General features: G+C 43.4%; 1 protein-coding gene across 12 annotated transcripts in view; it reads left to right on the top strand.

Moving 5' to 3' along the window:
* The window catches only part of PRKAG2 (protein kinase AMP-activated non-catalytic subunit gamma 2), a 333499-nt gene extending 322741 nt beyond the window's left edge, over window positions 1–10758 (top strand). For 8 of the 12 annotated variants that reach the window (XM_032762260.2, XM_032762259.2, XM_058428208.1 and 5 more), the window contains 5 exons: window positions 1008–1173; window positions 1510–1547; window positions 2671–2817; window positions 6274–6367; window positions 9647–10758. In XM_032762260.2, coding sequence (XP_032618151.1) covers window positions 1008–1173; window positions 1510–1547; window positions 2671–2817; window positions 6274–6367; window positions 9647–9678 — 477 coding nt within the window. In that variant the 3' untranslated portion in view covers window positions 9679–10758. The other 4 variants (XM_032762256.2, XM_032762255.2, XM_058428216.1 and 1 more) reach the window with 1 other exon arrangement.
* The last annotated feature ends 3234 nt before the right edge of the window (window positions 10759–13992 follow it).

Below are 13992 nucleotides of genomic sequence, written 5' to 3'. Positions count from 1 at the left end.
ATAGAACTTAAAGACATTTCAGAGCCTGATTTTTACTGAATTATGAGATCATTTTCTGAGAAAAAAAGGAGCATTACCCTTCAAGACATTTGAAAATTAGCCTAAGCATATAGTATGCAACAGGGAATTAGCTATATTGAGATGGACTAGATGACCTAATAGGTCTTTCTTTTTTTTTCTCTAAATTTCTAGGAGTCTCATGATTTGAATATTGATGAACTCTTTGACTTGAACATTTTGTTTCTTCTAATTGTTCATCTTTTCCTGATAATTATAAGGTACACCAGGAGGATGGAATCAACTATACCCTTTATAAAAGGTGGATTTTTGAAACCATAGACCTTATTTTGTTATATTCAAACATGATCCTAGACTTTTCTCTCCTGCCATATCCCTCCTCCTTTAAAACAGCCCATGAAAAGTTAATTTTTAAAGATTCTTTTAATTCTGTTCAGCTGGCTTCTTTGTTCCTAGTAGACAAAAATTGGAGCTCTCCAAGGAGAATTCAGGATGTAGAGGCGGGTGGCGTGAGGACTAGCTTAGCAGTGGCTCAGACAGCTGCCGTCAAATGCTTTGGGTTTGGAAATGTGTGGGTTCTTAATAAATATTACTTAATCCTGACAGCAGGACCAGGAATTTAACATGAACAATTAAGAATAAACGATTCAATTCTTGGTGGCTTACAGGTCTTAAAATCCCAAATAGACCTGTTCTTCCCTGGTTCTATACGTGTTTTTAGTGAGTGAAGAGGAGGTGGAAAAATGTTACAGTGTTAATGCTTTGCAATAGTTTGTGAGTAGTTAAATAGAAGCATAGACATACAAACTGGTTCAAACAAAAGATATAGTTCTTTGTAATTTTCTCATGTTAATTCAGACATCCAGGTAGACTGTTAGAAAAAACTAACTTTAATTTGTTGGACATACTTTTTCATTCAAATCTGGACATTTGAACATGACAAGGGTGTGTTCTGGGTCTAGAACATTTGCGTTTATCTTCCTGTTTAGATGTCTGATATGCCAAAGCCTGCCTTCATGAAGCAGAACCTGGATGAGCTTGGAATAGGGACGTACCACAACATTGCCTTCATACATCCAGACACTCCCATCATCAAAGCCTTGAACATATTTGTGGAAAGACGAATATCAGCTCTGCCTGTTGTGGATGAGTCAGGTTTGTGTGTTTAGCGCTAACAGACAGAAATAATTGTTTATCTCGGGGTGCAATTATTGTGAGATGACCTGGCACAGGAGATACGTGGGGAAGATGAAAACTTGGATATGGTGAATAAATTCAGCACCAAGGGGCACACAGGATCATAAAAAACGTTTAATTGGTTTATTTTCATATGTCCATTAAAATATGATTTTATATCTATTTAAGTTTCCATTTAAAATAGACAAGGTTATTAGTGTTTAACTTTTAGTAATTATGTCATTAAAACTGACTTTAAAGGAGTTTCTTTTTGTTCCTTAAGACATTTTTCTAACATATATTTTTCATTTTTAGGAAAAGTTGTAGATATTTATTCCAAATTTGATGTAATTGTAAGTATTTTAATTTTGTTTAATCTGTCACCTAGAATGCATTTTAAACATTCGTGTAATGTGTTTTTATGTTTTTCTCTTGTTTCTTAATTTAATAATTTCTAACCTTTTGGGGTGTGAGGATATTATCAGAATTTTATAGACCTTCTGTAGTAATTGTACTTTTAATATGCATTGGTTTAGCAATTAATTATATATTAGTAGCATTTTGTAATTCTTCGTCTTTACAATACATGCATATTTTATGCACTGCCACAGCATGTATATGTATTTTAAATGTTCTTGTTTCCATGTAGGAGGCCTGATTTATTCGCCTCTAGGCGCGTGCACAGTGCACACGTGGACTCATGGCTTCTTTGTCAGGTGCATCCCATAGCTTACTGATTGGGAGCCACTGTTCTAAGGAAGAAAAGGGGACTGACACTTTATAGCCCCAAATGTGCACGCCATTTTTTGCCACAATACTGACCCCACATTAAACATTCTTTTGCAGCTGTCTCAAACCCTTTGCTTCACACTATTGTTATGTTAAACATAATAGTCACCGAGAAATATGCTGATTGGCATTTTGGTTGAGTGGGACCCGCTAAAATGAATGAGAGCCCCATGAAGCCATTTGGATACATGGGGCTCATCAAGCCTGTTCTTCCTCTGGTTGCTTGATCCCCATGGGTCCCCCAAAGACTTCCCAGCAGAAACCTTGTTCCCCAGGGAGCTTGTTGAGAAGGTCCGTTGCTGCAGCATCTCTAGCTCTTTGGCACTCACCACCCTTTACAGATGTCAGCCCACCTTGCCAGAGATTTTATCCATGCATGGTAGAGAGCATTAGAGGGTAAAAATTGGGGGGCAGTCTTTGGCAGGATATACTATCAAAGTTTAACAATGTTGCTTCGTAAGGAAGGTAGACCCTGTAACATGGTTATCTTTAATTGTGATTGATACGTTGACGAAATAACAGTAGCAATGGCATGTTGTAAGCCAGAAAGAACGTCTGATGTATGCAGGTACTAAATTCAGATGAGCATTAAAGTTTTTAGAAATCAGGCTCTTTTAAGCTCACTAATTTTGGTCATTGAAGTGAACTGAAATGAAAGGATATAATTATTCTCTTGCTTCATTACAGAATCTTGCTGCTGAGAAAACATACAATAACCTAGATATCACAGTGACCCAGGCCCTTCAGCACCGTTCACAGTATTTTGAAGGTGTTGTGAAGTGCAATAAGCTGGAAATACTGGAGACCATTGTGGACAGAATAGTAAGAGCTGAGGTGAGACGGCTTTCCCAGTCCTGCTCCCCCGAAGTCCACTGCAACAAGTCCCCAGTAGTGAATGGTGCCTCCAGAAGCCTGAATCTCAGGAAGGGCCCAGCGAGGCAGCCTCCAGGTTCAGTCGGATGGGATTCTCTCCTGTCCGAGAACCCGGCACACTACTTGGCACATAGGTGATCTCTAAAGGTTTATTGAATTGAATTGAAGGAAAAGTCCTGATATCATAGCTGAATCAAATAAACTGGTAAGATACATTCATAGTTTAAACTATATATGTTTGACAGCCTGGACAGCATAATAAGACCTTGTCTCTACTAAAAATAAATAAATTAGCTGGGCATGGTGGCTTGGACCTGTAGTCATAGCTAATAGGGAAGCTGAGGAAGGAGGATCCCTTGAATCCAAGAGCTTGATATTTCAGTGAGCTGTGGTGGTGCCACTGCACTCCAGTCTCGGCAACAGAGCAAGACCCTGTCTCTAAATAGATCTATGTATCTATATCTATAGATACATTTTGTTTTGAGAAAACAAAAGTTGTCCCAGAAGCTTTAAGTTCCATGTGAATATTTATGAATTCAAAATTTAAAGTGCGTAATGTGTATTTTAACAAAGCGAATGATAAGTCAGTAAAACTTTTTTCTCTCTTCCCACCAGTATCTCTCTTTCCTCAATTAGGTAAATAGCAAATAATCTAGTAACTCCCAGTTTCTTGCACCTCAGCAGTCTGATTTCCTTAGACTTTACTGCTTATGGGATTTTCAAATGTACTTTGTGTAACACCTTAAATAAAAGACTCCATCTAAAAAAAAATTCCTTCACAAGATGACTCCTCACAGAAGGAGCAAAAAAATAACAGTTTTTAGCTTTAGCGTAGCTAGGAGAATGGTGTACAGTATCAGTGATGATTCCATTTATTTATATGACATAAACAGAACACTAACTTTTAGGTACCTCCAGCAAGGGACATACATAAGTTTGACTCAGCAGCAGATGACAAGAAAATATTTGAGGAGTCATTTCAGTCTGAGAGAACTACTTAATTCTCTGAATGAGATGGTTTCCCTTAACCTTCAGAGTTCAAAAGATAACTGTTTAATATCCACTTTTTTTTTTTTTTTTTTTTTTTTTTTTAGACAGAGTCTTGCTCTGTCCCCCAGGCTGGAGTGCAGTGGCACGATCTCGGCTCACTGCAAGCTCTGCCTCCCAGGTTCAAGCCATTCTCCTGCCTCAGCCTCCCGAGTAGCTGGGACTACAGGCGCCCGCCACCACGCCCACCTAATTTTTTTGTATTTTTAGTAAAGATGGGGTTTCACCGTGTTAGCCAGGATGGTCTCGATCTCCTGACCTCATGATCCACCCACCTTGGCCTCCCAAAGTGCTGGAATTACAGGTGTGAGCCACCGCGCCTGGCTAATATCCACTATTGAATGTAACCAATAAAATGTCTTCAGTGTAGAAGACAAATGTGAACTATCATTTTAATGTGTGATTATAGTTAGCAAATAATTGTGCTGTGTTATATCACAGGATTGCTGATGAACCTGAAAGCTTTTTTAGAGAAACATTTAAAAGAAATTTATGTTGACTGCCATGAGAAAGATGACCAAGCCATTATTATTATTATTATTATTTACCTAAAGCAAGCTATGACAGAAACATCACCCACACAGCATTATTTGAGACAAAATGCAAAAACTGATTTCCCCCTCTTCCTGTCTCCTTCCTGTGTCCCTGTTTTCTATCAGGGGTATCACTGTTCAATACAGGGCGCAGCTGGCACGGAGCTGCCGTGGCCCAAGTTCTGAAGCCTTTTTTTTTTTTTTTTTGAGACAAAGTCTCACTCTGTTGCCCAGGCTGGAATGCAGTGGCGCAAGCTCGGCTCACTGCGACCTCCGCCTCCCAGGTTCAAGCGATTCTCCTGCTTCAGCCTCCTGAGTAGCTGGGATTACAGGAATGCACCACCATGCCTGGCTAATTTTTGTATTTTTGGTAGAGACGGGGTTTCACCATGTTGGTCAGGCTGGTCTCAAACACTCGATCTTGTGATCCGCCCTCTTGGCCTCCCAAAGTGCTGGGATTACAGGCATGAGCCACCGCACCTGGCCCCAAGTTCCGAAGCCTTTTTTTTTTTTTTTAAGACACAGTCTCACTCTGTCGCCCAGGCTGGAGTGCAGTGACACGATCTCAGCTCATTGCAGCCTCCACCTCCCAGGTTCAAGCAGTTTTCCTGTCTCAGCCTCCTGAGTAGCTGGGACTACAGGTGCCCACCAGCACTCCTGGCTAATTTTTGTATTTTCAGTAGAGACAGGGTTTCACCATATTGGTCAGGCTGGTCTTGAACTGCTGACCTCAGGTGATCCGCCCACCTTGGCCTCCCAAAGTGCTGGGATTACAGGCGTGAGCCATCACGCCTGGCCACTGTGAAGCTTTTAAGAGAAGAGCGACGCCGCTCCCTTCCTGCGGGTGAAATACCTGTTACAGAAACACCTCAAAACACTCTGCAGTCACTCATCAGAAATTTCAGAGTAGAAAACTAGAGATGAACGTAGTCTATCCCACTTCGTTGTAGCTCATTTATCCTCTTGAATGCGATTCTTAATATATGAACTTCACAGAGAAAAGACACTGCAGAAAATAAAACCCTTGTGAGAGCCATGACCTTGTTTCTTCGTTTCCGTCATCATCTGGACTTCATTCCCATGTATTAATAAGACAAGTGCCTGATAGTTCTTAGAAACTGACATACAACTTTTAGAAATTAAAACTGTTATGTTTAAGAATATATGATAGCTACATTGTGCTTCATGTTTGAGTTGTATCTTTTCTATATTAATATTTTGAAAATTGAAAACTCAGCAGGGCATAGCTAGCTCATTTTTCTTAAAAGTAAGCAAGCAAGCAAATCAGCTTGACTTAGACACAAATCAGTATCATTAGAGACAGGAGATAGATAGCTTTCCCCTCTTTCCTTCTCCTGCCTGTGTCGCTGTTGTTCCACCAGGGCTGTGACTGTTCAGTACGGAGTGGGTCTTCCAGGTAATCAGACAGTAACACATTGAACATTAGAGCCTAAGGTCGTCATATGGGTCTGTCTGAGGCTACTTTCCTCATGTGTTCATTTATGGGATGTGTATGTGTGTGTGTTGCTTTTTTCTTTTTTTGAGACAGGGTCTCACTCTGTCACCCAGGCTAGAGTGCACTGGTGCGATCTTGGCCCACTACAACCTCCACTTCCCGGGCTCAAGCAATCCTCCCACCAAGTAACTGGGACCACAGGTGCACACCAGCACACCCAGCCACTGTCTAATGTTTTTGCAGAGATGATGTCTCACTGTTATTCCCCAGGCTGGAGGGATATGTTGATCATATAAAAACATGACAGGACATTTTTTCTAATGTCCATTTTAAACCTTTTTTAAATGTTAATTTTCACGTGTCCTGCTTTTCTCTTTGCAGGTCCATCGGCTGGTGGTGGTAAATGAAGCAGATAGTATTGTGGGTATTATTTCTCTGTCGGACATTCTGCAAGCCCTGATCCTCACACCAGCAGGTAAAATGCTGGTTTCTGATCTTTGCCATCGGCGTCTAGGAAGGGTGGGAGGTAGAACAGGAAGTGCAGCATTTAAACCATCATTTCTCCACCCACCTACAGATCAAGGCTTTGAGTATATTACTTTGAAACTGTTTTCGTTTTCTTTTCAGTTGGGAAGTTTAAGTGTTCTGCGTGAGTGAGGAAAGTGTACAGAACATATTCTAAGTTAAGAGCATTCTATCAAGGTCCAGTGGCCCCTAAATGACTTGGGAGCCATTGCCATGTTCATCATAACCTTTTCCACTGAAAAGACCTCTTCAGTTGTGCTTTGTGAGAGAACTAGTGACCAGAAACATAGAGGGAATGTCACTGGCTTCTACTGATACCTTCATCTTTCCTTAAAGAGAAAAAAAAAAACATATTTTGAGTAGATAAAACAGAATACCTAAACACAAACTTTTATTCATTAATATTGTACAGAAATTACATTCACTTTCAAATAGAGTGTGGTTAAACCCATTTTCTGACAGATTCACTTTGAGCAAGCCCTCAGAGTCTCAGTGAGGAGCAGAGAGAACAGGAGAGGCCTTTAGACAAGAGGAGCTGGCCTTCTTCTCATTTCACACACTCAGTAGTAAGAGGCGGGCTTCAGAGTTCTTAAAACTGCCAACCCTCCCTTCCCTCCGTTCCCTCTTACTCTTCTTCCCATCCCTCCACCTCCCCAGCCCCAGTCAAATATGAACAACCCAGCCTTAGTCAGGGCCACATGGACCCGTCGTGGGAGCAAACAGCATTGCCTTTGAACTCTCAGAATCCAGTATTAAACGGTGTGTGTGCTGCAGTGTTGATTTCTCTTTAGTTCAGAAATTTCAGCTAAGACTAGTTTTTACAATTAGTCTGTAACCCAAAAATACCTACCCTAAAGGAATCTTCACCTGCAAGAAACATGTCTTATTCGCTAAATGAGAACACCAAGAGAAATTCCAGTACAGCAGTGATGTTTCCGAGGTGGTCCTCAGGCCGGGCATCATCACCGCCACCTGGAATTTACTAGAAAATGAAAGGTTCATGTTGGGGCCCCGCCCCGCATCCACTGAATCAGACTCTAGAAATGGGGCCTGGTGCAGTCACTTGCAAACTTCAAGTGTTTAAAAGACCTGAATCTCACAATAGTCTTTATAATCAGGAAACATTAAGAACTAAACAAATGTTAACGCCATAAAACTGGAAATAATCCAAGTATCTTTGAAAAGAAGAATGGATAAATTGTGTCACATTCATTCGATGGAATACGATACAGGATTGAAAACGAACAGTACAGCTGCATTCAACAGTGGAGGAATCTCACAGGCAACATTGAACAGAGGGAGCCAGACGCACCCAGACCATTGTATTGAATTCATATAAATTTCCAAGCAGGCGTAACTGCACAGCACATTTGTGCTAACTAGAAAAGGCCTCTTCTCTGGGCAGATTTATCCCCACAGGTATATAGCTTAGCAGCTTCAGAAAAAGATACCCCGTTTCTAGCCCTGGACCAAGGGACACAGTCTCCCCAGCGGGGTCAGGCTGAATGTCAGCTCTTGTCTGTCTCTTTGGGCATTACAAAAAGAGTTAACAAGTCAAGTGATTCATCCTCTCTGTTTCTTGATATCTCAAACCATAAGAATGAGACGGTTGTGCTGGATGAGTTCAAATTTCCATCCAGATTTGGTATTTCAAAAATTCTAAGTCATTGCAATGCCCCTCCCATCCCTGCTGGCGCAGGGAGGAATCTATTTCCAGCTGGAATTTGGAATGTATGTTACCATAGAAATTGTGCCCTGAAGATGGGGGTAGCTGGATTGGAATTCCTTATGATACAGTGTATACAACACGATTCGTTGAGGAAAATATTCCGTGTTACTAATAACTGGATTACAAGTGAACTTTCGGAGTGGAACTCAGGGAACGCCTGCGTCTGATCAACAGTTGCAAACGAGGAGGCCCCCACTGTGAGGCCAAGTCCCAGCCGTCCTGCCCGAGCGCTGTCTGAATGTAGTCAAGTCACTTTACCTCCTTCAGCCCCAGTTTCCTCAGTGGAGAAGGAGCGGGCTGATACAGGCCCGTCTCCCTCCTACGATGCTATGAAAAGAGCTGAAAGCCGTGCACAAAAGCCATGCGTGTGCAATGAGGCGCGGTGCCCGGGACCAGCACTGTTAGGTGGTTGTCCGTGGAATAGTCAGTAAGAGGCAGTTTGATGAAGTGTCTGCTGTCACTCGATTAAAAGGTACTAGTGGTGATTCTTTTCACTAGGCAATGGCCACCGTTCCCCAGAGGGATACTGGTTCAACACAATAACGTTTTCTCTTTTTCAAAAAAGTTTTTAGCAACAGTTCATTGTCAAACTTAGACTGTCCAAATGAACCCATGTGTGCGTGCATCCAGTGCGTGGGCAGTCTGATGCTAGGGGCTACAATGTTTTAGCCACATACTCTAATATATTGCTGATCTCTTTCAGGGGTCTAGCGTCTGGTGAAAAAATAGGAGAGAAACTCCTGTGATGAGAAAAATAGTAGCTCTCCCTGCCAATCCAGTGTGGAATGTCCTAGCCAGATACTTGTTAGGTGCAATTATCCTTCGGAATATTTATAAAGCTTTTTTTTTTTTTTTTTTTTTTTTGAGACGGAGTTTCACTCTTGTCACCCAGGCTGGAGTGCAGTGGTGTGATCTTTCGGCTCACTGCAACCTCCGCCTCCCGGGTTCAAGCGATTCTTCTGCCTCAGCCTCCCGAGTAGCTGGGATTACAGGTGCCCGCCACTATGCCCAGCTAATTTTTGTATTTTTAGTAGAGACGGGGTTTCACCATGTTGGCCAGGCTGGTCTTGAACTCCTGACCTCAGGTGATCCTCCCGCCTCGGCCTCCCAAAGTGCTGGGATTATAGACGTGAGCCACGGCGCCCGGCCGAAAGCTTTTTTTAATACATATTTGTAAGTGTGCACAACTGAAATACTTCACACGTTCACTAAAACATACCTACATATTTCTTAGTAAAATTTTTTAGGAGTGGAATTCTTTTTATTTTCCAAGTTAAATCTGACATATTTAGAATGACAAGATGTCACGTGGATCCAAGCTGCAGGAACGACTGGGTGGGAGATGGGAGCTTGGGCCACCTGCTGCTTCCCACGTCGCCCTCCTCCGAAGCCCCTGGATCATCCTCCTAAGGCACTGCCAGGCACAGGTAGAAACCCCTGGGGTAGAGAACCCTGCTGCTACCATGAGCTTTGAAACTTTCGTCTTCCATCCACTGACAGGTGCCAAACAAAAGGAGACGGAAACGGAGTGACCGCCGTCAATGCAGACGCCCTAGGAGGAGAACTTGAACAAAGTTTCTGGGTCACGTTTTGCCTCATGAACACACTGGCTGCAAGTGGTTAAGAATGTTTATCAGGGTTTAACGATAGGTATTTCTTCCAGTGATGTTGACATTAAGCTTAAAAAAGAAAGATTTTATGTGCTTGAAGATTCAGGCTTGCATTAAAAGACTGTTTTCAGACCTTTGTCTGAAGGATTTTAAATGCTGTATGTCATTAAAGTGCACTGTGTCCTGAAGTTTTCATTATTTTTCATTTCAAAGAATTCACTGGTATGGAACAGATGATGTGACATAAGGTGAGTGCACGGCATGTTCAGATCACAGTGCCTTATGTCCGAATACAGCAATATGTCACCGCCGCAGCCGGGGCGCACGTGTGTGAAACAACACCGAGCTTGAATGTGAAAGTCTTTGAACCTTTTACCAAATCAGTTTGTTTTCATTAGATTTGTCAAAAAGTTGTAATTTGAATATAAATAATTACTTTAAAACTTTAATGACACTTTTACACATAAGTGTTTTGTTCTGGGCTACCATGTCAACGAGGCTGCTTTAGAACAGCTTTATTTATTTTTACTTTCATGCAGTTTTTTTACACATCTTTTGGTGGAGTAAACTTCACCACATCCATGAATAAACTCTCAGTTATTTTGAAATGGCAAACTTCTCATTATTTAAGTTTGGATCTGGAAAGGACATGACTTCTGAAATAGCCGCTGCTGGGTTTGAAAAGCTGAGGTCTCTCAAAGTGTGGTGGAGACATTGCCGTCAGGCGGGAGCCAAGTGCCGGGAAGATGTCTATTTTTTTTCTTGTGTATTGAAATGTAAAATCATGATGTTCGTATGACTGCTGATGCGATTGTTTTTTGTAAATTTTATTGTGGCATATACAGTATTGTCATACAGTTGAAGAGAAACAATGTTTCCTAATGTAAGTGCTCTGAAAATGTTGACACTGTATACATATATATGAGGATAGTTTGTTTTTTTTTGTTTTGGGGTTTTTTTTTTTTTTTCAGATTGAAAAATTAAAATAGATCCTACTATCTACCATTTTGTTAAAAAAGTTATTTAAAATGCCTTATATTTCAGCACCTATCGATTAAAATTCTACATGCAGTTTTCCACTTAGCTATTTCTCCCCAAATAAAGAAGTACATGAATTTCATCTCTTTTCTGTTATCAGGAAAAAAAGTCAGGGTTTAATTCATAAGCTATCTCTCTCCACTATTAAGTATGAATATATTTATTTATTATTTTGTTTTATTTATTTATTTTTTTGAGACAGAGTCTTGCTCTGTCGCCCAGGCTGGAGTGCAATGGTGTGATCTCTGCTCACTGCAACCTCTGTCTCCCGGGTTCAAGCGATTCTTCTGCCTCAGACTCCCAAGCAGCTGGGATCACCGGCATGCACCACCACGCCCAGCTAATTTTTTTTTTTTTTTTTTTTTTTGTATTTTTAGTAGAAACGGGGTTTCACCATGTTGGTCAGGCTGATCTCAAACTTCTGACTTCAGGCGATCCACCTGCCTCAGCCTTACCAGAGTGCTGGGATTACAGGCGTGAGCCACCGCCGCCGGCCGTGTATGAATATATTTAATTTAAAATTGCCACACAGGTTTTTTACATGTGTGCTAAGGTATCAGTTTTTTCATTTCCTAGTAGGCCAAATATGAGAGGGAGAGCAAATGTGTATGTTTTCCCCATAGAAACAATAGTGGTTGTGATTTAAGCTGATGGTAGTATTTGCGAGAAAGGAAGAAGTCACAAAGCTGCCAAAACAACACAATTTTGAAACTCAAAGAATTTATCAATCTGCTCCTTGTTTGTGTACCCAACACATGAGTGTGTGTGCAGACTACGTATCTACATACAGGTGACGTGGCACATATATAGGTACAGTCATGGGCCATGTACAGATGCTTCAGTCAAGGACAGACTGCATATATGACAGTGGCCCCATAAGATTATAACACCATCTTTTTACTGTACCTTTTCTATGTTTAGATGCACAAATACCATTGTGTTACAGTTGTCTACAGTAATATGCTGTACAGTTTGGTAGCCTAGGAGCTATAGGCCACACCATCTAACCCAGGCGTGTAGTGGGCTGCACCATCTAGGATTGTGTAAGTACCCTCTATGATGTTCACACAAAGATGAAATCACTTAGGCCAGGTGCAGTGGCTCACACCTGTAATCCCAGCACTTTGGGAGGCTGAGGCAGGTGGATCATCTGAGGTCAGGAGTTGGAGACCAGCCTGGCCAACATGATGAAACCCCGTCTCTACTAAAAATACAAAACTTAGCCAGGCGTGGTGGCGGGCATCTGTAATCCCACCTACTCGGGAGGCTGAGACAGGAGAATCACTTGAACCCAGGAGAAGGAGGTTGCAGTGAGCCAAGATCGCGCCACTGCACTCCAGCCTGGGTGACAGAGCGAGACTCCAGCTCAAAAAGATGAAATCGCCTAACAACACATTTCTCAATGCATTCTGATGGGTAAGCAACACATAACTATAGGTCACCACGTGTATAGTTATATAGATGACATGGCATATATCTAGGTGTATAGGTGACATAGCATATCTTTGCTTTAGAAAAGGGCTTCGGGGCCACATAGAAAGGTACTCGCAATTCCTGTTCCCGCGAGGCTCATTCAGCAGAGCTTGGTCTCCCTCAGGCCTGCTTGTTCCAGGCTCCTGGGTTGTGCAGACACCAGGCACAGCACAGCTCACAACAGGCCTCTCACTGAGGCTTGGCTTTGGAGCAGCCCCTTCCTGCTGTCAGGCTACAACTAACAAAGACCTGGTACCCTCTTCCAGCGAAGGGTTGGCATTTGTTCCTAGCAAATGGCGAAGGCGTGGCTGTGGTGAGCGTGCTGCTCCTGCTCAGTGCGTTTGTAGGAATAAGGGAAAGTGGCCCTGAACGAGGCCAAGTCTAGTTAAAGGCCACACATTGGTAAATATGTATTGAAGGAGAGATTTGAAGGGAATAAGTCTTCAGTGGTTCTAGATAGAGAAACCCTTGCTGGGTGGCCCCCAGGTGTCTGCCCTGACCTCGTTATGGTGAGGCTTGGAGGGACCCCTTGGGCGCTGGCTCCCTGTACTGTCCCACCCCCGCCTTGAGGCAGAGCTAAGGGCACTTGAGAGGACTGTCCTGAATGTCACCGGGGTGGTGGATAAGGGCAAGTGCATGTCACAAATCAGGGACGTTGGTTCTGTTTCGCACTCTAATCTCTAAGAAGAGTTTATGATGTAAATGTATTGAACTGATAGAATTTCTTAGAACATTTCTTAGGAGGGTTTAGTCTTCTAAACGGGAAGCGGACAGTCTTCGCGGCCAGGGGAGATTCTGTTCCCCAGGGGGGCATTTGACTATGTGGAAACATCTTTGGTTGTCACAACTCAGGGTGGGGAGAGGAGACTGCGATGGGCCAGGCCCTGTTCCTCTGCTGGCGCCCAGGCCCCCTGGCTCGCTCATTCAGGCCACCTCCTGGGCCTCACAGGCATTGGAGGGCAAAAGGCTTTGGATGGGAGCTGCCCCTGGCACACAGCGGCGGGCTCTCAGCGGGCTGACACTGCTCTCAGAGCAGCTTCCTTCCTTTCCTGCTGTCCCCCTCCTCACCTGTGCCCTTTGGGCCAATGGGGAAGAAGCAGCCAGAGCCGGTCCTTGCACTTGTGGCCGACTTGCCTGAGCTGCAGAGAGCAGAGGAGACACGGAGCGTGAGATGGAGTCTGCGGGGCTCAGGGCGCGAAGGCCCAGGAAGGAGGAGCGATGCTCGATGCTCCCGCAGTGGCCTCTCTCACCCGCCAGGCAAGGGGAGAGGGTGGCATCGAGGAGCCCTCACCTCTGTCCACAGCCCTGCCCCTGGGCACCGCACTCCTGTTTCCAACAGAGCCGCCTTCACCTCTGCTCCTGCACACACAAAGCGGGAAGGCTGGAAACCTCCTCGTTTTCTGTGCATTTTTAAATCCTCCTCCCCACCCCTTTGAAAAGGTCTCCTAAGAGGGCGGCATTTCCGACAGCTTTGAATGCATTCAAGTTGTGAGCCCTAAGAGGTGTCCCTTCCGAATTATGGCCACTATGCCTGGCTGCATTTTTAAACCAGAAATCGAATCACTTCAGTGCTAGGAAACCCTGGCTGTCTAGAGAATCCAGCCTTATCTCCTGAGCTGGGAGATGGAGGCCCTCACTGGCCTCTGCCCACACTGATGCACTTCCCTGCACTCCAGAAGGGTCCCCAGCTTCCACACCTGCCTGCCTGCACCATATCTCCAGATT

This window comes from Hylobates moloch, unplaced genomic scaffold (assembly GCF_009828535.3).
Source record: "Hylobates moloch isolate HMO894 unplaced genomic scaffold, HMol_V3 SCAFFOLD_1, whole genome shotgun sequence".
NCBI lineage: Eukaryota > Metazoa > Chordata > Mammalia > Primates > Hylobatidae > Hylobates > Hylobates moloch.
Note: the sequence above shows the minus strand (reverse complement) of the source record. Positions and strands in the feature narration are given on the sequence as shown.